Source organism: Salvia splendens, unplaced genomic scaffold (genome assembly GCF_004379255.2).
Source record: "Salvia splendens isolate huo1 unplaced genomic scaffold, SspV2 ctg46, whole genome shotgun sequence".
NCBI classification, from domain to species: domain Eukaryota; kingdom Viridiplantae; phylum Streptophyta; class Magnoliopsida; order Lamiales; family Lamiaceae; genus Salvia; species Salvia splendens.
In genome coordinates this window covers 69,735-94,710 of record NW_024599112.1, presented here as the reverse complement: position 1 = coordinate 94,710, position 24,976 = coordinate 69,735, and the positions used below count along the sequence as shown (strand labels likewise).

The window sequence follows — 24,976 nt, the reverse complement described above, 5'->3', positions numbered from 1 at the left end:
TCATGTCATCCACATATATAATTAGGCATGTGATTTTGCCATTCCTCTTCTTGATGAACAGTGTATGATCAGAGTTGCTTTGTTTGTACTCGTACTTCTTCATGACCTCCGTGAATCTCCCGAACCAGGCTCGCGGGGATTGCTTCAGCCCGTACAATGTCTTCTTCAGTTGACATACCTCCCCTTCTTGAAAGTCGTCGGTGAACCCAGGTGGGGGTTCCATGAAGATAGGTTTCGGTAACTCTCCGTGTAGGAAGGCATTAGTCACATCAAACTGATGTAGTGACCAATCCTTGTTGGCAGCAATTGAGAATAATACTCTGACAGTGTTGATCTTTGCCACGGGTGAGAAGGTCTCATCATAATCTACTCCATAGGTCTGGGTGTACCCTTTCGCCACGAGTCTCGCCTTATATCTCTCTATGGTGCCATCTGGCCTCCGCTTTATTGTGAACACCCATCTGCATCCAACAGTTCTTGCCCCTTCTGGCAGCTTGCATTTCATCCATGTACTATTCCTCATAAGTGCCTTCATTTCTGTGAACATAGCATCTCTCCAATGTTTGTGTTTCATTGCTTCCGTTGCTGACTGCGGAATCTCCTCTTCTTCATATAGTGCAGCTTCGAATGCCCGTGCCATTTTGGTCAGATTTCCTTGCACAAAGTTTGCTACCCCATAACGGCTTTTCTTTCCAATCTTCTCAGGAGAGTATCGTTTTGGTGGAACTCCTCTCGTACTCCGAAATGGGAGGACATATCTCCCAGTATCACCATCAATTGCATCATCTTCTTCCGGAGATTCTGTATCAGGGTCAGTAAAAACTGTATTTTCACTGGGACTCGGTTCAGGAATTACCTCGGATATCGTTTGAGGATGATCGTTGGGTCGTGGGTGAGAGGACTCTGGCGAGACCTGCTCGGCGGCAGTGACAACAGGTGGTTCTGTTAGATCCTCAATCGAAGAATTTGGAGGTGGCACAACCCAACTTAGGTAGTCCTCAGATTTACCTGGATCACTCTCCCCCTGACTACTAAGGTGGGTGTGGTAAAAGAATTCTGTCTCTAAGAAGTTACAGTTCATGGTGGTGACAACTTTTTTTGTGGTTGGATCAAAGCATCTATATCCCTTCTGGTTTAACCCATACCCAACGAAGACACATTTGTTCGCACATGGGGAAAGTCTCGTTCTCTCGTGTTTTGGGATATGTACATAAACGGTGCAGCCAAAAACTCTGGGTTGAAGGTTCAGGTGTTGGGGTATTTTGGTTTGTTTGGATAGGATGTCAAGAGGGGTTTTTTTGTTTAAGATTTTTGTAGGGAGTCGGTTCATGAGATAGACGGATGTGGCTATGGCTTCCGGCCAGAAATGTTTGGGAACTTTGGACTCAATCATTATGGCTCGGGTTATTTCTAGGATTGTCCTGTTTTTCCTCTCTGCTACCCCATTTTGTTCGGGTGTGTAAGCACAAGATGTTTGGTGAATCATTCCTTTTTCTCTACAAAATTGGGTCATAGCACTGTTTACAAATTCCCTCCCATTATCCGAACGAAGGGTTTTTATGGTAGTTTGGAACTGGGTTTGGATCATTTGGTAGAACAGGGTAAATTTATCAACCACCTCAGACTTATTTTTTAAGAAATAAATCCATGTCATTCTAGTACAATCATCCACAAATATAACATAATATCGAAAACCACTCCCTCCCACAATCGGTGCGGGACCCCACACATCAGCATGTACTAGAGAAAATATGGCATTCATTCGAGTGTTTGTAAGTTTAAATGATTGTCTGTGGCTCTTGGCCAAAAAACAAGTCTCACACAAAAAATCGGAAGGAATGGAAAGTTTTGGAAAAAGAAGTTTAAAGTAACCAGGGGACGGGTGTCCTATTCTTTGGTTCCACAACCAAATTTCTTGTTTCGTGGATCCGTGAGCCAGCATCGCACTGCCATGTTGAGCTATCTCGTCCACATAGTAGAGTCCTTGCTTCTCAGTGCCACGCCTAAGAATCCTCCTCGTCCGAATATCCTGTAATATACAAAAATCGGGGTGCATTAGAAGAGTACAGTTTAACTCCTTCGTCACATGACTAATAGACATCAGTCGTTGAGATAAAACTGGGACATATAAGCAATTTCTGAGCCGTAAAGTAGGAGAAATTTCAATAGTTCCCGATCCCTCAACAGTCATCAATTCCCCACTTGCAGTCTTAATGTAGGTCTTATTCACTTCATTCAAGTCAACAAAATCATCTCTGTTTGGGGTCATAGTATCAGTCGCCCCGCAATCAAAAATCCAACCCTTAGTTGTGTCGGTCCTATTATGAACAATATATGCAGCGGAAATTTTTTCAGGAGGCGCAAACGGATTTTCAGATATAAAATTGCACACATAAGGGTCTGTAAGGGATTTATGGTTTCTGTTGGGGTCAATTCCTAATTTATAGCAGTTTGGGGGGCGGTTCTTAAAGGTATGGGGTATCTTCTGCAAATACTTAAAAGTTTGGGGTGGCAATTGAGATGAACATAAAGTGTTAGGGTTTGGTATAACAATACCAAACCCGTTACCTCCTTCGGCGCAGCCCTTCACTCTGTCTTCCATCCCTGTGCGTCCGGCGAAATTGCCGGTTCCTCGCACGCTGCCGCCGCCGGATGGAGTCTCCTGGTACACCGGCGACCCCTGTCCGACTGTTCCCCCATGGTTTTCGGTAGCAATTTGTCGCGGCTGCCCTTCATCGTTTCTTCCCACCGCCACCGCCATTTTCGCCTGATATTGAGCAGGCCTCGGCTTCTGCCTTTCTTCCCACCACTCCGGATATCCCAATCTTTTGAAGCACGTTTCGTATGTGTGCTTCTGTTTTCCGCAGTGGGAGCACCACAACTTCGATGTATCTTGGCGATTCCCCGGTCGGCCGGTAGCTGCGAGGCGCGGCGTTCCGCTCCGATGCGTCGGACGTTGATTCTGGGCTGCGAATCCACTCCCGATCTCCCCAGATGATGAGTCGCCGGTTTTCCCACCGCTGGCTTCCATGGTGGTCGGAGACGATGTCGGTGGCATGATTCGACGTCGAGCCGCCTCCGTCTTCATCCAACCATAGGCAGCCTCGACTGATGGGTAGGGATCCTCTTTGAGGATATCCCGTTTGATCGAATCATACTCCGGATTCAATCCTGCCAGAAATTTGAACAGGCGTTTCTCATTCGAGTGGACCCTGTACTGTCCGATTCCTTTGTCGCAGCACGTGATGGGCTGTTTTTGGCAACGGTCGATGTTGATCCACAACCCGTGGATCTTTCGGTAATACGTCTCTAAATCGAGATCTCCTTGTCTGATTGTGATTGCTTTTTCCTCCAGGTCGTAGATGAGATACTTATCTGCCTTGTTTTCGAACGTTATGGCAAGGCTCTCCCACAACGCCTTTGATGTCTGATGATGGGCGAAGTCCGTGATGATATCGTTCTCGATATTATCAACAATCCAAGAGAATACTATCAGATCATTCTCTTCCCATTCGTCGTATCCTTTACTCTTCGAATCTGGAGGGTCCTTCCTGATGTACGAATACGCGCCCCTGCCTCCTATCTTGACTTTCATTAGTCTCGACCAGAGTGGGTAATTCCTCCCATTCAGTTTGAATGCCACGGTGACATTCTTGCTATTCTTCAAACTTGTGGTCTGTTCTGGATCGTTTTTGGTATCGTCGGGGTCTGACATGTTTCTGATGTGTAGGGTTGATTTCTGGATCTGGTTTCTGTATTGATTCTAGGCTAAAAACAGGTCGAGAAAGGTATTCTTTTGGCTATGATGAGAGTTTTCTGAGCCAAAATCGTTTCTGCTCTGAAGCCATGTTAAAAGGGTCGATGAAGTGGCTGTATTTTCATTGATATTCAAAACTGTACATTAAGCTCTATTATATAGAGACTACCGAGAATTATACAAGGTAAACCTAGATTCTATATTGATTACAATTGATTCCATATCTTCTATACTTGGCAAGATATAATCACTCCAATCTCCCTGATATTACGTGATTTTCTTCCAACAATATGTAATAAATAAAATAATTTTTAATATGAAAACAATATCATTTCTACTTTTCTATCTATATTAGTTTATTTTCTTTTTTTTAATTTATAAAATAATATTATATAAAATCATGTGTTAAAAAGAAATGTTTTATTTTAAATATGACGGATGGAGTAATAAATAAAAATGACGTAGCTCTAAAATACAAGCGTTGCGGAGAGTATATCAGTTATATCCAAAACCTCAGCTCTCAAACTCTCTTCACACACATTCAACCCACAAATGACGGCTGCGGCCACCACCCTCCGCCTCCTCAAACCCTTATCTTCCGCCGCCGCCCCTCTATTGGCTCCTCTAAACAATCCCGCAATCAACCGTTCGGTTGCTCCATTGCTTCTATTCTCCTCCGCCGCGGTCTCCCGCCACCACCGCAGCTTCTGCACCGCGGCTTCCGCCAGCGTCTCCTCCGGCGAGGCTACTAAGGCCGAGCCAATTGAGTCGGAAAAAGGCGCGAAAATCCGCGAGTTCCGCAGGAAGCTCAAAATTGTGGACATTAAAGGAGGAGTTGATGAGGGGCTGGATCGATTGGGAGAGACTCTTGTAGTCAGGGGATGGGTTAGAACGCTTAGGGCTCAGAGCAGCGTCACATTTATCGAGGTGCGATTCCAATTTCTCTTCTACTTTGTGATTGGTTGACATATTCCCTCACTGTAAAATATGGCAACTGTTTTGATTGTTGAATAATTTATTCTGTGGTGATTAGGTTAACGACGGTTCTTGTCTTTCAAATATGCAATGTGTGATGAGTTCTGATGCCGATGGTTATGATCAGGTAAAGTTAATAATGCTAATCGGATTTGTTTTTTTGTATTCTTCATTGTTATGCATTTCTGTTGTTGTGTGATTGATCCACAGTCAATTCTATTCTTATGATCGACCTGCACCAGTGAATTATTCTCTCTTTTTGAGAAACTTACTGCAATTGGTTTATTGATTTTTTTCGAACCACTTAGATGGCATGACACATAAAATCTAGTATTTTCTGTAGAGATTTGTTCCAGTACTTACTTTTTACTCACTTTATTTGGCATCTTATGTTCTTCATCTGATAAACTGCACCAAACTTGTTCTTCTGCATAGTGTGAGTTCTTAGCCTGCATTTATAATGGGATATTATAGAATACCTCCTCTCGAGCTCTAGTTTCTTATTGTTTCCACTTTGGTATTACTCTATTTTTTTTTAAATTACATAATAGTTTAGCTCAATCCTTGTGTTGGTATAATCCAGAAGTTTATTATACAGTGATAAACTGAGAAAGTCTACCCCTTACTAAGTATAGCAAGAACGGTTGATCGTGACTAAGGAATGATTTAAGAAGCGGGGAAGAAAGGAGAATTGAAGTAATATCATACTTGGACATTATTAAAATAAGAGAAACTATTTATTCAAACTCAGAGTATCAAATTGATGTATGGTAGTTCGAGTAGTTCATAGTAAATGAAACATTATTCCAAATGAAAATGTAGAATTAGCAGAAGCATTTAAGAGAAAAGAATTACGTCACGGACGACGACATGACGCATTCGGTACAATGATAAGGCGGAGACTTTGGATGCTCCACTCAACATCCACCATGTTATCATTGATGCTCATTTTCTTTTGTAAACTTGTCATCATATAACTTGTAAAACTTTCATGCATAATGTCATATGTAAAAGTAACACTTGTAGACAACATCGAAACAAAAATAACTCTTCATCAAAACGGTTAAACTTTGCCTTAACGAGGACTTATCATTCCAAAACAGAATTAAAAACAACACATGGAAAACCACTACAAGTTCAACGCAACTAAACAAAATATCAAATCAAAGGAGCTAGTGCTTCTAAGCTCAGCCCTAACCCTCAATATTGGAGTCACTAAAAATTTAGAAAGGGTCCCAATACATCTTTCCAAGTGCATCGGGAAATTCCTCCACAATAGGGGAGAGCTGCTCCTCGGGAATAACGGGGACAAAAACACTCGGGTGGTTTAGGTGCCACCGTAAAGATAGTCATGCTAAGCATTGCCTCAAGCATATAGAAATTGGTGTAGAAGTATGAACCACTTGGAAGAAAAAGAGGCAAGTGCTCGTATGTTGACTCAGACGGGAAGTGTTATTTCATGTGGTGGCTCGAGTGGGGATGGAGGAACGAACTCAACCTCTCCCATGTCTGGAGTCTCAGTCCGAGGTCCCTCCTTCTATGACGGATCCTCCTCCACTACTTCCTCCCCTCCAAGGTCTTGGGCGTACTCGTCCTCATCCTCGTCCACCGTATCCCAAGCTTAGTCCTTCTCGGCCTCGCTGGCGACATCCTCAGTATGATGCTCCTCGGACTTATCCTACACATGATACTCCTCATCATCCTCTTATGCCTCAAGGTGAAGTTTCTTTCTCCTCTTCGGAGTCATACCTGTCTCTATCTTCTGTACGGGCCCTCCCGTCCCTCGATGGTCAGGCTGAATCAAAGGCCAAACGTCCTCCGGCGCATGGCTCCATCATGTGTTGTGGACGGTGATATGCGTGGGTTCAGTAAAGCCATGTTTGAGGGGTTGGTTGATAATCCTGACAGACCACCACCTCCTTCGGTGGAGCCACCCACTATCCCTTGGAGCTACCGCCGTCGACCTTTCTGGGACTGGACGAGGGAGAGTCATCCCGACCATCGAGGGCCAAGAGGGCCCGTACAGATGATAAGGATAGGTATGACTCTGAAGAGGAGGAAGAGACAGAAGATCATCACCTTGAGGCTAAAGAAGAGGATGAGTAGCCATGCGCAGGAGGAACCGTTTGGCCGTTGATTCATCCCGACCATCGAGGGCCGGGAGGGCCCGTACAGATGATAAGGATAGATATGACCGATAGGTATGACTCTGAAGAGGAGGAAGAGACAGAAGATCATCACCTTGAGGCTAAAGAAGAGGATGAGTCCGAGGAAGTATCCAGTGTTATTAAAAAGCGGAGATGGCGGCGCCGTGGCGGATGGCGGTGGCAGTTTCTAGGCTCAACGCCACCGCCACCATGTGATATGGCAGTTTACTCCCTTTTTGAATGGCGGCCGCCATTCGCGAAGCGCCGTGGCAGGATATGGCTTTCATGGCGGTCGAGATGCCTTTTTTCCTTGTAAAACGACCCCACTTACCCCACTACCCGGCCCATTGGCCATTCTAAACAGTCTATTTATAGAGTTTATGGGAGTTTCTGGCTTCAAAACCATAACCGCTGCTGTCAATCCAAGTTATTGTCTCTCCAGTCTCCACACGCACAAGGCTCCAGATTCTAGATTTTCATTCACGATTCAAGATAACTGAAAATTTTTATGTACTACTACTTGGACCATCCACAATAGCATCAGACTAGCATAGTCTAGCCAAAAACTCTTCCTGCCACATCATCATGCCCTTCCTACAGCCTAGCCACTGTCCTAGCCAAGTAACAGCCTAGCCAATGCCCTAGCCTAACAAATAAATTGACAAATACGATTTAATTCATTTTAATTATTGGTGTTTATCAAATATTAAAAAAATGAAATGGAATGAGTTGTAAATATAGAGTATAAATAAATAAATCGGGTAGCCTATTGCTCGCCGCAAAATAGGCGGCCAGCGATCGGCTAGCCGGTTAGCCGATTTAACTTAGTCCATGTCCAACCTCTCGTCCGCTCCGCGCTCGTCCTTACCGTTAGCCGATTGCAATAGTGGACTAGACGCCCGCCCTAGCCGCTAGCCTGTGGCTAGGGCGGGCACTAATCCACTATTGTGGATGCTCAGTTTGTATTAATTCCACTATTTAATTCTCTCTCTTTTCTTATAACGGTTCTACTCGATGCATGGATTAATTCCACTGTATAATTCTCTCTCTTTTCCTATAACTATTCTACTCGATGAAAGCGTCTCCATAATTATTGTCTTCCACCATTTAATTTTCTAATTTTCCTATAACTATTCTAATTTTTTTGCATCTTATGTTATGTATTATATTTTATTTATTTGTTAATTTATCGACTGCCATTTACGCCATAATACCGCCATGCCGACCGCCATATCCCTATGGCGGTTTTTTTGACCGACCGCCATAAGCCGCCATACGCTATTAATAACACTGGGAGTATCGTACTGAGGATGCCGCCGGCGGGTCCGAGAAGGACTACGCTTGGGATACGGAGGACGAGTACGCCGAGGACCTTGGACTGAGGAGGATCCGTTAGAGTGACGAGGGACCTCAACTGTGACATGGGAGAGGTTGAGTTCTTTCCTCTGTTCCCACTTGAGCCACTACCAGAAATACCACATCCCCCGAGCTAGCGTACGAGCACTTTCCTCCAAGTGGTTCATACTTCTACACCGACGTTACTTTGTGATGTTGCCTAACATAACATGACTCATTTTTCGGTGCCACCCGAGCCTGTTTTTGTCCCCGTTATTCTCAATGAGCAGCTCTCCCGTATTGGGAAGGAGAAATTTCCCGACGTACCTTGGAAGGTGTATTGGGACCCTATCTTGATTTTTAGTAACTCTGATATTGAGTGTTGAGATTCAGCTTAGAAGCACTAGCTCTTTTTGATGTTTTCTTTAGTTGTGTTAAACTTGTAGTGGTTTTCCGCATGATTTTTTCAATTTTGTTTTGGGATAAAAAACCTCGTTGAGACAAAGTTTTACCATTTTATGAAGAATAATTTTTGTTTCGATCATGTTTACTTGTGTTACTTTTATATATGATATTATGCATGAAATTTTTACTATATTGCTTCAATTTCCCTTTCTTCACGGCTTCTTAAATCCCCCTAGTCGCCATCAACCGCAATGGTGATCATGACATCTACTTTGAATTTTGACTCAACTTTATCTACTTTTTTAATTATTAGTACTCATTTCGTCCCAAGGAAGATTACCCTTCCTTAGGCAGCATGAGAATTTATGCAACTTTTAGTGTGTTAAGGGGAGTGAATAAAGTAAGAGAGATGAAATAAAGTAGAAATAAATGCATTTACATTTTTTAGTAATGGGTCATCTTAGTTGGGACAAACCAGTAAGGAAAGTGAGTCGTCTTTAGAATTTGTTACTCCTGATGTTGTATGGATGTGTGTTCATTTGATTGACTTGTACATTTTATTTATTCACATGACAAAACATCAAGATTTATTGAATTGTTTATACATATGTTAATGAGACTTCATCAAGGAATTTTAGAGATTATTCCAATTGAATATTTTGGATAAATCGTTTTCATATGCTGTAAATTCTACATTTTTAGGAATTTAGATACTTTGTGCTCATAACTTGGAGCACTTGGGAAAAATAAACTTAGAGCACTTGGACAGTGAAGTTATGATTTACCTTTAGCTTCTTCATTTGATGTAAATAGTTTTTAGCAACTTCTACTTTTATGTGATGTACCTACCTCATGGACTTATGTCGCAAGAAAAAATCCTCACCAAATGATGGTCATACTTGGGCGTATCTGGATCAAATTTATATGTGCTAGTGACGAATGATAAAAGTATATTTTTTCTAAATCCTATTTTTGTTGAATTGGGCTTTTGTTTTATTTCTGGACCTCGTCTACATTACAGTTGTTTATAAATGCTGTTTCTTTCCCAACTTTCCTGCAATAATATGAACTGGGTGGATCTGTTTCATCATTTTTGTCATCAATTCCTATTAATAGGTGGAGAGTGGTGTGATTTCTACTGGTGCTTCAGTGTGGATACAAGGAACCGTAGTAGCCAGTCAAGGGTCAAAGCAGAAAGTAGAATTGAAGGTGGACAAACTTGTTACGGTAAATACATCTCATTTACTTTGATCTTTCAATTTTTATAATTTTTCTTTTCCATACTGTAGTTTCTTTGGACTTCTTTTGCATTAATTTGGAATGATAATGGTTATTTCATCAAGAAATCTCTTCACGTTGGTCCCGCGAGTAAGGGGACCATTGAAGTCTATAAAGCTACCGTTGATTAACTTTTTTTCATGATCATGCATTATGCATATCTACTTTTGCTTTAGTTTTAGACTAAAGTCCATTTATGGTCCTAAAGATTGACGGTCAACCAGACTAGTGTATTAATCACTGCTTAATTAAGTACTTAACATAATTAATTAATTGTTTGATTTTTTTTTCAAATTTCGAAATCAATTTTACTCCCTCCACCCCCCAATATGTGTCCAACTTAGACTCGGCACTCGTTTTAAGAAATGTAATAGAAAGTTGTGCACTATACTGTCTGGTATATTTTCTTCAGATATGCTGATATTATGATTTATATTCAACCGTCAACCTTTTCTGTAGGTTGGTATGAGTGATCCTTCTTTCCCAATACAGAAGAAAAGGGTCAGCAAAGAGTTCTTAAGAACTAAAGCTCATCTGCGTCCACGTACCAATACTTTTGGGGCGGTAAGACTCATCTTTACTTTCCAAACGGAGCAACTGAATATTGAGTTATAGGTTCTGGTTTTCACCATCCTTCCCTCCACCCCAATGTTTTTTAATATTCTATAGACAAAACAGTAATATCGATTTGACCAGAGTAAAAGAACCAGATCCCAGTCCTTCTGTAAGGTGATCCCTGTGAGCATCCTTTAGTAGTTGGTAAAAAGTCAGTGAATCATTCCATGCCAGATTATTTACTCTCTTTTAGCTCTACCAACGCTTCTCCTAGTGAGTAGATTAGCATATTATAGTTTTAACAACTTCAGAAGTTTTTTTATCTCCCCACCCCGTCTAAACTGTAGGCGATTGCCTTGCTATGGCCATTTGTGCTTTTGTAAAAAATTATTCATTCAGGAACAGTTTATTGTCTACATGAAAGTGAAAGATAACATTTCTTCCAGATCTTGTGATCAGATTCAGAGATATATTACTCTTCTTTCCACCATACATATTTGTTTATTTCATTCTTTTGCTAGCATCATCAGTCAGTGCTTTGGATAGTATTAATCAGTGTATAGCTATTTTAGTGGCTAAACAAATCTGTTCTTGGCTTAGGTTGCAAGGGTGCGCAATGCTTTGGCCTATGCAACACACAAGTTTTTTAAAGAAAATGGCTTTCTTTGGCTTTCCAGCCCAATCATAACTGCTTCAGATTGTGAAGGAGCTGGTGAACAGTTTTGTGTAACAACCTTGGTATGTGTTTCTACCAAATAGAACAATCCATGAACATGTGCTCAAGTTTCACATGTCATGTTTATCCTGTAATCTTGATATAACTTTGTTTAACATAGTTTGCTTTCGCCCTTCAATTGAGTTGGATCACGTTTAGGCATTCATCACAAAAACTGCTTGATAGCTCGATTTCACCTTTGCAAATTATTCTCCAGTTTTTTCTGTTAGGCACATTCAAGATTGTTATCTCTCTTTGTTTGTTTTTCATTTCTTTCTCATTTTAAATTATTATTTTTGTATCCATAAAGAATTTCAGTTTCAGCTTTTCAAGCAAGCTATACCTCTGGACCCATCCCAGTTACGTGCCTCATATAGGGGCAAAATTTTGACCCCTGCATGCATCTCATCTGACCCCACTAATGGTGCCAGCTTAATCTGTTTTTGAAATATTAATTTGCACGATTAGTAGGTCTAGTTTCCTGTTGGAAACAGTATTTCAAAAGTCACACCATATATAGTTAATCAAGGGAGATAAATTACGATGCAGCATGTCCTAGTAACACAATCTCAAATCCTGATTTCTTGTTTTACCCTGATTTTACCCTGATTTCTTGTTTTATTTGTTTGAGGAATTATGGTGGAGCTTCACTAGTTCTTCTGCCATTGTCACATGTTTGCTTCTACTTATATTATCAGTTCACGAGGAAGTATAAGTATGTTCTATTTATGCTGGTTCACGTGACAACATTTGTTCCTTGAACAGTTTTCAAACCCCAGTGAAGCTGTGCATTCTCCAGTTAATGCCATCCCCACAAAACAGGATGGTTCAGTCGATTGGTCCAAGGTAAGGTTCTGTTGCTTTTCCTTTGTCAAAAGTCAACTACATTGAAAGACATTTCACATTAAATTTATGATATCTGTTATGAAAAACTGTTCCATAATAATTTTTGTTTTCTATTACCTCTTAAGGACTATATGTCTGAGCTCACTTTTTCCTAGAACTTTAGGGGTGTTCATTTGGTAAAACTATACAGAATTGAGCTGAGATATCTCTTCTCTGTTGATTTACTATAGAACAGTTAAACTGATATTAATTACTACTCCCTCAGTCCCCAAAGAATATACACTTTGGGTTTGGCATGTGTTTTAATGTAAAATTGGTAAAGTAAGAGAGAGGTAGAGAGAAAAGTATTAACTAAGGGTAAAATTCAATTATGATTTCGTTATAATTTTGAATCAAACAAAATCAGGCAAACAATAAATAATTTTCTGGCAGTTGTAGAGTCAGAGTAGCTTTGGATTAATGTGGAAAAACAAAACCCCATTTTAGCCAACAAATACATTTTTATTACCATTCTTTGCTCCTTAATACCTTCATTTCCACCCGTCTAATCATAAGCAGTATACTGCTCACAAGATTCACGCAACTGATGAAAGTAGATTGCATTAATAATTGGAAACATCAGATGCTAAAAGTTTGGATCCTGAATGGAAAGCTGGGAACATTGTGCCTGAAAAACCACTACCAAATGATATTTTGGTGGGCTGGCTGAGGGGCATGGGCTACCAGCGTGCTAATTTTGCTCTGTTCTCCTTGTGAGTTTTCTGTGTCTCAATTGGAGTGAGTATGCTTGCTTGGGGTGGTCCTCAGGTTACAGTCATTTAAGCAATTTTGATATCTTCAAATGATGCTCTGCTGATAGCTGTCTTTTTCTGTGGCAGATATCATGTGATACAGTACTATTTTCTTATGCATTCTTATGTAAAAGCAATGAAAACAAAATAATGTTTGACGTGTTCTTTGTTTATTCTCTGGGCAGGACTTCTTTGGAAAACCGGCTTTTCTAACAGTGTCTGGGCAACTGAATGCTGAAACATATGCTACTGCTCTTACGGATGTAAAACTCTTGCTTGTCAATTAATATGTACTTGCCATTTCTAGTGTATAATAGCAATTTAGAGCTATCCCTGGAACTTTTACAGTTGCTTATTTACTTGCTCTCTGTATATTGTCTGTTAATATTTATTTGCTATCTGCCAGGTATATACTTTTGGTCCTACATTTAGAGCAGAAAATTCAAATACATCTCGGCACTTGGCTGAATTTTGGGTATACATAGGATTTACTAAGTTACTGACATGTATACTTCCGATTTGTTTTCTGTTCCATTATTTCCTTCCAGGAATTAGTGTTTATGTGCATTTAGATTGTGGCAATAATCTTGACTACTGCTTTTTTTCCCAAGATGATAGAACCAGAACTTGCATTTGCTGATCTAGAAGATGACATGGCTTGTGCAACTGCATATCTCCAGTATGTAGTAGGTTACCGTACAAACCCTATTGTCCTTCTATGAATTTATCGACATACTTTAATTTTTGCTGTGTTTCTAACACTGGCTTGTATTTCTTATTTTGTTTGATAGGTAAAATACGTTCTTGAAAACTGCAAAGAAGATATGGATTTCTTCAATACTTGGATTGAGAAAGGAATCATCGACCGGCTAAGTGTATGGGTTCTAACTCAGTCATTTGGAACTTCTTCTATTTTCCTTGATTTTTAAGAGCATTCTACTACTCCGTACTATTTATGCCAATTGTTATATGTTCGTATTATATTTGCTGATTATTGTCTCATTTTGAAACACACTTGTCAGGATGTAGTTGAGAAAAAGGTTGTCCAGCTGACATACACTGATGCAGTTGAACTTCTCCTGAAAGCAAAGAAGAAATTTGAATTTCCGGTACTTGTCTTATGGCCCAGCACTTCAATTTTTTCTTTTCTTTTTTTCAACTAGGATGGCCTATTTAACTATTTGACCTTTTTTATATGTTGTTATAGGTAACATGGGGATGTGATCTGCAAAGTGAGCATGAACGATATATAACTGAGCAAGCTTTTGGTGGATGTCCTGTAATTGTAAGAGATTATCCGAAGGTAAGAATATCTTCTTCCTAGGCTTATTTGCATTATATTCCTCTACAGATTGGGGATTGGACTTTTGTTCTCTTAACTCTCAGGATATCAAGGCATTTTACATGCGCCAAAATGATGATGGGCGGACTGTTGCAGCCATGGATATGTTGGTTCCTCGGGTAAATCTATCAGAATCGTAATTCTATCTATCAGATAATATAATGTGATGACGAATATAGTCTGCAGTTCTGGACACATTGCTTTGCATTAAGTTCCTTTTACTCCATCGATTGCACAATATTTGCTTGTCATGTTACATTTGGATTGATATGTGCACAGTATTCCATCTCAATCTACTTGGCTTTATCTTCCGACTTCATGCAATCTACATATACCACACCTTCCAACCCACCACTTTCTTCTAAGGTGTTAATTAGGCATGCAGAAAAGTTATGGTCTCTGCATTTGAAGTATCTTTTTATTTTCTTGTCTTCTAAACTACTATTCCTCAGATTGGCGAACTAATTGGTGGAAGCCAAAGAGAAGAACGCCTTGCTTATCTGGAACAAAGGTTGGATGATTTAAAGCTCAACAAGGAGAGCTACTGGTGGTACCTTGACCTGCGGCGCTATGGTTCAGGTGAGGCTTATACTTCATCCAATTTTACATCCCAATCTTATCGAGTTCAAGCACTATAGCTGATGCTGAAGATGTAGCAAGTATCTTAAAATTGAGGGTGAAATACTATATTACTTGTGTTACACTTGGGAGAAGGGCATCTTTAATCCTATTACTAAGGAGTGGCAAAATAGTCCCAAAAACATTCAGAAGTGTACATTGTCCCTTAACCTCAGGATTTTGGAACTGCCATCATTTGTGCATTATTCCGAAAATATATTCATTATGGGGTCTTGAGTGAGACCGCATCAAGGGTCAAGCTCCACGAGCCAGTACCCATACCTTGATTGAAACACCAACGAAATTGCATGTGGATCCCCATATAGGCACCTTCTTACATATTTTGACACTTGAGATAACCCCCCAAGTTTTGCGTTTCATTATCGATTAATCAATCTTGAAGTTTGATGTGAAGATTTGGTATAGGAATTTAAGCTTTAGTATCAAAAAGGCCCCAAATTTAAAGTTTCTGGCAAAATGTACAGAAATTGCATACTTTCGAAGTATATAGGACTAAGTTTGCCCTCTAAATTATGGGATTACAACTGCTACCAACAGGACTAAAAATAACACCCTGTGTTATTCTTGTGTGACAGTTCCCCATGCCGGATTCGGGTTGGGTTTCGAGAGGCTTGTGCAGTTTGCTACTGGGGTCGACAATATAAGAGATGCAATACCCTTCCCTCGAGCACCTGGATCAGCTGATTTTTGACATTTCAAAGTATACTGCCCTCGATTGGAACACCAAAATTTCACAGTTAAGATTTTTTTTTCTGTAAAATCTCGCAATCGTGTACTTGGTTTAGGTGTCATTGTATCTAAAATAATTCAATCATTATCTTTACGTCATAAAAAGACAATGTAGAAAAAGTGTCATACGTGATACATGTGCTGGAACTTTGGTGTATCACTGTTGAGAATATTTCAAGAACATTATTTCTATCAGTGATTTTGCAAATGAAACAAAATACTAACACTACCATCAAAATCAGGTGTTTAGCAAAACTGAAACAAAATGTTAAATATTATTCAACTGTTTATAACTTATCAAAATCCTCTGCGTAACATTCCTATTCTTTGCTCGAATGTTTACAGTTCGCGCGCTATTACTTTCCAGCGACCAGAACAGTGTTCATTTTTAATGATGAGCAAACCTCTATAAAGTATAGTACTGGCTACTAAATAACAAACTAACATTTAAAATACAATAGTAAAAACACAAAACATATAATTGATGCCACAAAAATTAAAAAAAGGGGCTATCGAAAAGGAGAGAAAATAAAAGGACAGAAAATTTGTCGATCTCCATCACTTGCTGCAGACAATCTGTGATTTGAACAGGCTCTGGCTGTATGGATAAATTTGCTATGTACATCTTGAGGATATTAGAGCTCGACTTCTTGTAGTTCTTCTCCGAAACTGCCACCACTCACTGATGAATCTGCTAGCGAAGTGTCACTTTGCCTGAAAGATGGAGGACGCATGCCCAGTGGCTCTCCCGGAGGTTGTCCCCTATTTGGAGGGCTCATTGAGTCATTTAAGCTCCCACCCCATGAAGCAGTTCTCCGTGAATGTAACGCAAAGGAGCTATCATTTGCCCCCTTGTTGTATATGTTGCTCATGCTTCCAAATCTTTGCATGGCTGCCATGGAAGATGAGGGAGTTGGCGAATGGAACGAGTCATTAGGAGGAGAGGAAGAAGGATTTTCATAAGTGGTGGAAGCATTCTGCTTTTCTTCAACGACTAGCTGCTCAGCATGGGATACTGGTGCTGGAACGAAAAATTTAGGGTTGATGCCACCTGCTGGTTTTGCAGAAGGTACAAAAGGCGACTGGAACCCACTTACTGTGTTCCCGCCACCTCGGTTGAAAGTGTCAACATACCTGGCCATTAAAAGAGGGAACTAATCAGATAAGAGCTAAGTATTAGTATTTGATTGATAACTTCTCTTTCAAACAGTTGCAACATCAGTTCTCATGGGAGATAAAAGCTGAAAAGCTTGAGAAATTAATATAAGTTCAATCCCCAATGCCTGACCCGAGAGCACCAAACAAGTCCTTACCTCAGCATTATTACACAGTTGTTTTGTTTCCGCACATAATGGAAGAAGACCCAAGTAGCAACACGAATTACAAAAGTAGTTTAAAGAATTTACCTAGAGCGAACACCCATCCTTCCACGTGCCGAGTACTGATTGGCTGTCGGAGGAAGTGGTGGCATTCCTGGACTATTATCCATAGTGCTTGGGCTTTTAAATTCAAGGTTCCCATTGTTACGAGGTTCACTTTGCAATGAATTCATTTCTGATGCTCCATTCTGAAAAACTGAAGCCTTTGGTGGCGGCGGAAGAGCTGCTTCTGGTGCTGGAGGATCGACACCTTCCTCCACCCATCTCTTGAGTTTTTCATTATAATAAAACTTATTTGTCTCACCCAATTTTGCCTAGGAAAAAGTACAAACAGGATCAACCAAACAATAAATGCATACTTCAAATTATAAAGTAAATTTAAGGCATGTTTTTGGAAAACAGGGAGCTCAGTAAATATACCTGGCGACCTTGACGATTGAGTACTAAACCAACAGTCTTCTGAAAGAGCTGAGATCCAAAACTAAAACGCCCTAAGCGAGATGTACCACCTCCTGCTGATGCTTTGTTCTGTGTGCTAGCAGAAGTTGCTTCTTTCGATGGATCAGCCTGACTCTACTCGTCAAAAGAAGATATCATGTCATTATTTATAGAAACATATGACATCATTCTACATATTGAATAAGCATATTCAGGTAAAATAGCATATAAAAGGGCTGAAAGAAACCTGCATCGGACTCCTTCCAAAGTCAGGTTCTGAAACGCTTCTTGTGTGCATAATCTTTTTGCTATCAGCTGCCCATTCATTTATAGGTTCCATGGATTGAGGAACTAATGAAGACATAGCCATTGTTGATTGACTACTCGACACTCTGGGTCCACTGGACTGGTAATGATTCTCATTACCATAAACAGCACCGCCTGAGGTCGGTGCAGGTGGTGGCAGGCCCCCAACAACACGATGTGCAGTACTGTCAAAAAGGTTTAGCAATTTTCCGATAAATTCCTTGGGAGCTAAGTTTACAGAGAATCCTCCCTGCATCAAAAGAGGTTCCAGATTTAAGAATATACCAAAAATCAATGACGTAAATTAGAGGAAGCAAAGTTGACCTGTTGATGAGCTTTAATCCTATCCTCAAGGGATGAAACTAAATTCCTTAGATTCTCCAGCTCGTGAGTTCGTCCAGTTTTAAGCGATTTTAGTACCGCTTGACAGTACCTACATCGAAATAATTTAGAAAACAAAGATGAAATCCGTAAAACAAAGACAAGAATCCACAAAAGATGTTTTAGGTATAAGATAAATACTTTAATGCCTCCGACGTCCTCCCAACTTCAGCCAACATGAGTGCATATACATACTTATAAGGTTGAAATGAAAGTAGAACGGACTGAGAGTTCCCAAGTGTCTTTGAATACTCATATATCTCTGTCCTCTGTTAAAATACACAAAGGTCAAACACACAAAGGTCATATATGCAGTTGGGGCTAATATCAATGTACTAAATACAAGCTAACAATAAAACTATTTAATATATTATGCTTCTGCAAGAAAAATACTCTTCAAATTTGTTCACACCAAGTAGATGTAAGTTGTATGGTACAAATAGTTGACCCAACTGTAACATAAACTTGTTGGAGCAGTAAAACAAAGTAAACAACCCTGCCTACAAGGAGAGTGCTAAAGGATAATACTACGTACTCGAGCAAGAAAACTGTCAGAAAAGTGGAATTTAAAATGATATTTGTGTTTTTCATATAGAATTCCTTCCAGGCTGATTGAAACTCAGACTCAGTACCCTAGGTAGTGGATTACATGTTCTCAAAAGGTAAAGACTGCTCTGCAAAGTAATGGTAACTCAGGCAAACCTGAATTGCTTCTGGACTTGCATACGTCCGTGGCATTTTTAAATGATTGGCACCAATGAGACACAATCTTGCACTGTCGGAATACGGCTCAAAGCTAGCTTCCGCAACCAAATAGCATATATGAGCAGCAATTATCTAAGCAAAAGTAATTCATTAACTCACGAGTTAGGAAGGACTGAAGGAACTACCAAAAGTAAAAACAAAAATATAGTTTGAGCGAAACTAGACATACATCACTTCTTTCCTTCCACAAACAATCACCGAGATGGATAAGCACAAGTTCATCATCCTTTGTTCTATTTGCAGTTATCACAGCCAAATTTTCTTCCCAGTCGTCCAGCATGCAATTGGCTCCAAACTGGGTAGTTGGCAATACAAAACAGAGGAGATAAACTTAACATGCTGCCCAAATCTAACAACATACAAATTAAGAAACAGAGGGAAATAGATAGAATATCCAACTAGATCCTCTAGTGATGCATACAGCACAATCTCAACCCTTATAAACAACTATTATAGCTAAATTTTTTAAAACTACATCTGGAAAAATCACAGAAAGTTTTTCAAAGCATTTACTTCACACCTGTGCAGGTTGTTGAGGCACATTTATAGAACCAGTGATGTTGTTAACAGCTGCAGTATCTGCAGAGAAGACGTCAGCTGGTTGGCCAGCAATGAGCAGGCATAGTGTTCGCAAGGGTGATCCAGCCACTAACTGGCGAAGTGCCATTTGCTTGACAGTGTGAACATAGAACTGCATATGTTTTTCCGTCAACAAAGTTATAATAAAGATACATAGGCCAAGAGAGGATTCAAATATTTATTAACCGGAATCAGGTTTGAGATGAACTAACTTGATCACCAAGTTGAGCAGCAAGAACAAGGGCAGGACCCCATAACTGTCCCTCCTGTGCACATTCTAAAGCTTCCTTCTTTCTTCCGGAAACCAGAAGAATTTGAACCTCAGCAGCAGTGGCCTAAAACAGAATTTTATCTGTCATATATAGAATTATTGATTAAAGAATTAACATGCTATTGTGCGGTAAATGATTGAGTACCTGCAATTGTCCTTCAGATGGAAGTTGCTGCAAGCATCGGGTGACATCACCATACTGATTAAACTGTGACCCATTTCTTTTAGCAAAAGCAAACAGTTTGGCAACCGCCGATTCTGGAGCATCACTTTCCTGTTTGAAAAAATAAATGATCAAAATACGGACATAGAGATCAAAGTAATGACAAGCACCCAGGCCGCAGATATATAAGCAACTAATTTCTGTAGACTGTAATAGAACAATAGTTATAAGAACAAAAAATTGATATCCACCACTCAACTTATCAAGTTACTAGAATATTTGATTCAGTGGCTATGTATTTTTACAAATTCAAACAAAAGGTTAATATTTGATTTTATTTGTTTACATGTTTAACGGTGGTTAAGTATAAAACTATTCTGTTACGTGAATATCAGACGAGTGACATACTCGGAGAGAAAAGGGAATAGCATAAGATACACCACACATACAGAAAATAATTATTATAGTCAGGCAGCTGTTGTTAGGTACTCCAGTATATTTCATGGAATTAGTGGTAATTTTCAAAAAAGAGACTACCACATTTTTGAAGCAGATATTGATGACAAAAAGAAAAATGGCTTTTAAAACAAAAGTAAATCAATCCTTCTTTGACTTAATAATTTACCTTCATCGCAGCATCTGTGCCATAAGGAGATCGAAGTTTTCCATAATACTGACAGGCTATTTTTAACAGCGACAGGAGCAGCTTCAACACTTCAGCCTTTCTGTAATCCATATGAGCAGGCTCAGAATTTAACCTTTCCTCAATCCATTTATTCAACTCCTTTGTGGCCACACTTCCACCTGTGAGAGGACCTGGAAGAGAATGCTGGCAGAGAGCCTGGAAATAAGTGCTTACACCCCTTCCATGATTTACAGCATCAATGTTGCCAGTCACAACTTCTGATAAGTTGAGAACAGTTATTGAGCCACCCACAGGATTCTTCATGAAAAATAAAATTTTATAAGCATGCAATACAAGGCCAGTTATTAACAGAACCTATGAGAATGGCACAAACACATACCTGGCTTCCAAAGTTCAAATTTTCATTAGAGTTGTTATGGTTCATCACAACGAGCTTGCCACCAAAACCAAAGGCAACTAAAGCATGAGCAGGACGACCAGCAGATGACCTCCCCGACGCAGGATTGTATGTCATTGGAGTATTTTGAATCTGTTGCTGAGAGAAGTTCACAGCGTTTTGATTGCCATAAAGTCATTTGAAAAGTATTTCTGGTCATTTTGATTGACTTTGGAGTCATTGAAATGTTGACTGAAGTTTCCGCCAACAAACTGGGAAGGCATAGAATAGTTGTTGTTCTGATGTTGGCTTAGATTTTCATAATACGGACCATTTACTGCATAATGAGCGTTACTTTGTTGACTTCCATGCAGACTTGCAGAAACATTCTGTGCATAGTTATTTTCCGTTACTTGGTTTTCTGTGTATTGTAAAGCAGCTTCCCCAGTGGTACCAGTTTTATCAGGTAACCACATTCTTGAGTTTTGTTGGTTGTAGTTGTTAGCAGATCCCAACCAATTCTGATCTGGGCTTTGGCTGCCAAAGATTTGAGGATTGTAATTATTACCTTGATCATGCGAACTGCTTGCCGTCAGTGTATTGTTCTGAGAAAATGTATCAGTAAATGAATAATCATCCTTACTCATCTGATCGTGGACTTGAGCATTAGACTGCTCAGACTGGGCGTATGACTCTAAAGCGCGCCATTCTTGGGCAATAGTATCATAGTACCACCCAGGGTACTGAGGATCAAATACCATATGAGCAGGGTAACCATTATTATCATTAGATGCCTGATTCCAGTCTGATGAAACCACACTGCTATTACCACTCACTTCTGACACCTGATTCCAGTTTGTTGTTTCCGTAGCATCACTCGCCAGAGAGGTCTGGTTCCAATTAGAAACTGTCTCTGTTTTACCAGCCTCAGCAACAGCTCCAGATACAGAATGACCAGTTTGCTGCATGTAAGAGAGATCAACCTGCCCACCAGCCCCTCCCCAAGTAGAAGTTACATTAGAGTCAGCATTTCCTTCCACAGTAGAACCCCCATCATAGCCATCAACCTGATACCATTGTCCAGTACCGTAGTCATACTGCCAACCTGGGTATTGGTTTTCCCAGTACTGGGTGCTACTCATATCCTGCACAGATGAACTCTGATCTGCTGCAATACTATCATTCTGTGTATGATTGTACTGCCCGTAATTGTCTGCAGTATCCGTATAAGTGGATCCATGTACATCATTTCCAACAGCATCTTGCGACCCATTCTTTGAAGTAACCCCCACTGTGTTGCTAAATGCATCAATGGGATTTTCCCCTCCGAATTCGGTGAAAAAGTCTGAGTATGATCCAAAGCCATTGCTATCATTCTGAACCGACTCCTCATTAAAGGCACTCCAGGCAACTTCTTTAACTCCACGAGCCCCTATTTCGCTACCACTAGTTGTCTTGCTCAGCACTGGCATGTCAGAGACACCCACATTTTCAGCCTCACCACTGTCAGCATTAGCCAAAACATTAGCACCGCCATTTTCATTTTCCAGTTTTTGTAACACGGTACCAAATTCAAATGAATCAGCTGACACTAATGGAATTCCATGCCTCTCCCCTGTTTCAACTTTGCTAATCTGTTCAGCTGTCTCCACTTTTGCACTTAAATCATCAACTACGCTACGATCACTGCTGGAGACTTGTTCAACATTAACCTCACCATGATCGTCAAGCTCATTGATACTCAAATTGGCAAAAGCCTTAGCCTCATCAGATTCATTCCCGTCCGACACGACATGACGGCCTCCAGATTCCGCCGATGTGGAGACTTTAAAGTCCACATCGTCGTCATCATCCACTAATTTATCAAAAAAATCCTCGTCAGTATTATCCTCCACCGAGAATGGAGGATTCGAAGCCATTCAATCAAACCTAACTTTAGACTCCACAAAACTCACCCCTAAATTTCAAAACCCTAATTGATCCGAGCTAGTTAATAGACACACAGATCCAGGAACAAAACCCGCCTAATTCCACAAAATACAACCCGAAACAATCCAAATCGAACAAGATCCGGGGTTTTACAAGTCCACCAATATCCGAAACGCGGTACACGAAGATGCAAAAACACGAAAATTCTGCAAAATTGTGAATCAATTCAACACATAGGACCTAAATAATTACCGAATTGATGCAGAAAATCTTGACTTACAGATCAAAATTGATAATTGAGGAAAGAGAAGGAATCGCCTATTCATACGTGTCGGCTGTGCGTATATATGTGGGGAGAGAGAGAGAGAGAGAGAGAGAGAGAGAGAGAGAGAGAGAGAGTGTCTGTAAACTCAGAAGAGAAGACAGAGCCTCGATTTCGCTCCGAAGGTCTGAACAACCCACCGAAAACCTCCTCCAATTTTACCCCTAATTATATAAATATACTCACAAACACATCTGCAAATTACAGTTAACTTCTTATCTAATTTTAGTTTGACTTTTTTTTCTTTCATAATTTTTTGTCTAAATTAATCAGCTTCGGCTTAATTAGCTGTAATAAATGATAGAGGGTGGATCAACTTCGGAAGGTGAATAAATAAGAAAATTAATTGCAATTAAGAACATGGTTTTTTACGTTAATTCTTTGTTATGAATAAAAGAAATTTAAAATAAAAAATATTACTCATTCGATATTTTGCAAGTTAAACTAACCGCTGATTCCTTCTCTAGTATTTGATGCAGGCATTTAAATATGATTTGCATCTCTTTTTATTCGAAAACAGGGGTATTTAGTGGTACAGTCATGGAATTTATATGATTTTCTACAATTCCAAAGATTATTTCCATAAACATAACAATACTAGCAAAACTTTTGAATATAAGCATTATTTTAAATATGCATTGAAGCTTGATTTATAGAGTGGACAAATCATATTTCTAAAAGGTGAAATAGGCAATAAAATCATGAAATTTGGTCAAATTCGGGTCTATCTTAGTAACTTAAATTGGTCAATTAAAACTTTGACATTTTCAATTGTCTCATAGTCTATAATTTGGAGGAAATTATGTACAGTATGATTTAGTAAAAAAATACCATGCGAACAAAACGTTCAGCTATTCAAACGACGTCATTTAATACACTTAGTCAATCACGTCTTTAATGTTTGCATATGTACGTATTACGTTGATAAATTTAAAAATATAGTACTACGGAGTATGATTAAATTTTTTGCTACAGGGCAATTAAGAAAAATGTTAAAGTTATAATTAACTACTACCAGTATTTTTTAAAGTTATTAGATAAACTAGAATTTAACCAAATTTCATAATTTTATTGCATATTTACCCTTTCTAAAATTACGTACTGTATTACCTACATTCATAATCAGCATTCGTGTTTTTTTCTATTTTATATTATTTATAAAAATTAATCTTCTTTTATTTTTAATAAGTTTCTTTTTCTAATTAGGTATATCTCATTTTTTATTAATAATATCTGTAATCACTTTTTCTATATATTTCTCCCACTTTATCCTAATGATATATAGTAGTAGTATGTAATTTTATACATTAGACTATACTGATACATTTGTATAAACTATGTTTAGTACTATCAATCAATTGCGAATGTGTGTTTTGTTTTAATCATCACAATGAGTAACATGAATATTCACCATAACATCATAAATGTATAATCTATGGTATGGCTCGAGTATTATTTCAACACTCAAACATGTATCATTACAGTGTGTATATTAATATTCAATATTTATTATTTTAGTGTGAAATATATACTATAACACTCAATATGCAAATACATTATCAATTTTCTTCATGTGAACATATACAATTAGGACATTATTAGAATCTTCATTGCATTACCTTAATTTAATATATATGTTTTATGAAAATTAATTTAAATAGTGAATTATGTAAATTTTAAAGGTAAGAGATATTTTTAGGAAAGAAAAAAGTGAGTAGCTTTAAATTGTTACATGATTAACTGCTAATTTTTTCTATGATTATTTTGATAATATTTCTAAACTTCTGTAATGATATGTATGCATATATGATCTTCGTCGTCAATTTTCCGATGGCTTATAATAGGTCTTAGTTCTGTACTACTGACAAAATCAATTTTGAACTTAGTACAACATATGCTTTCAGATC

The 24,976-nt window shown here is 39.2% G+C and overlaps 1 protein-coding gene and 1 pseudogene across 1 annotated transcript; one reads left to right on the top strand and one right to left on the bottom strand.

The window, feature by feature from the left end:
• Positions 1-4,243: 4,243 nt before the first annotated feature.
• LOC121790275 (asparagine--tRNA ligase, chloroplastic/mitochondrial-like) lies at positions 4,244-15,709 on the top strand. The gene is made up of 15 exons (XM_042188537.1): positions 4,244-4,684; positions 4,791-4,859; positions 9,736-9,846; positions 10,357-10,461; positions 11,053-11,190; positions 11,933-12,013; positions 12,990-13,067; positions 13,211-13,279; positions 13,416-13,490; positions 13,596-13,679; positions 13,827-13,913; positions 14,012-14,107; positions 14,191-14,265; positions 14,599-14,725; positions 15,361-15,709. The coding sequence occupies exons 1-15, from the start codon at positions 4,310-4,312 to the stop codon at positions 15,474-15,476; spliced, it is 1,686 nt and encodes a 561-aa protein (XP_042044471.1). The 5' UTR covers positions 4,244-4,309; the 3' UTR covers positions 15,477-15,709.
• A 50-nt stretch (positions 15,710-15,759) lies between these two features.
• Positions 15,760-23,222, bottom strand: LOC121790274 (annotated as a pseudogene).
• Positions 23,223-24,976: the final 1,754 nt, after the last annotated feature.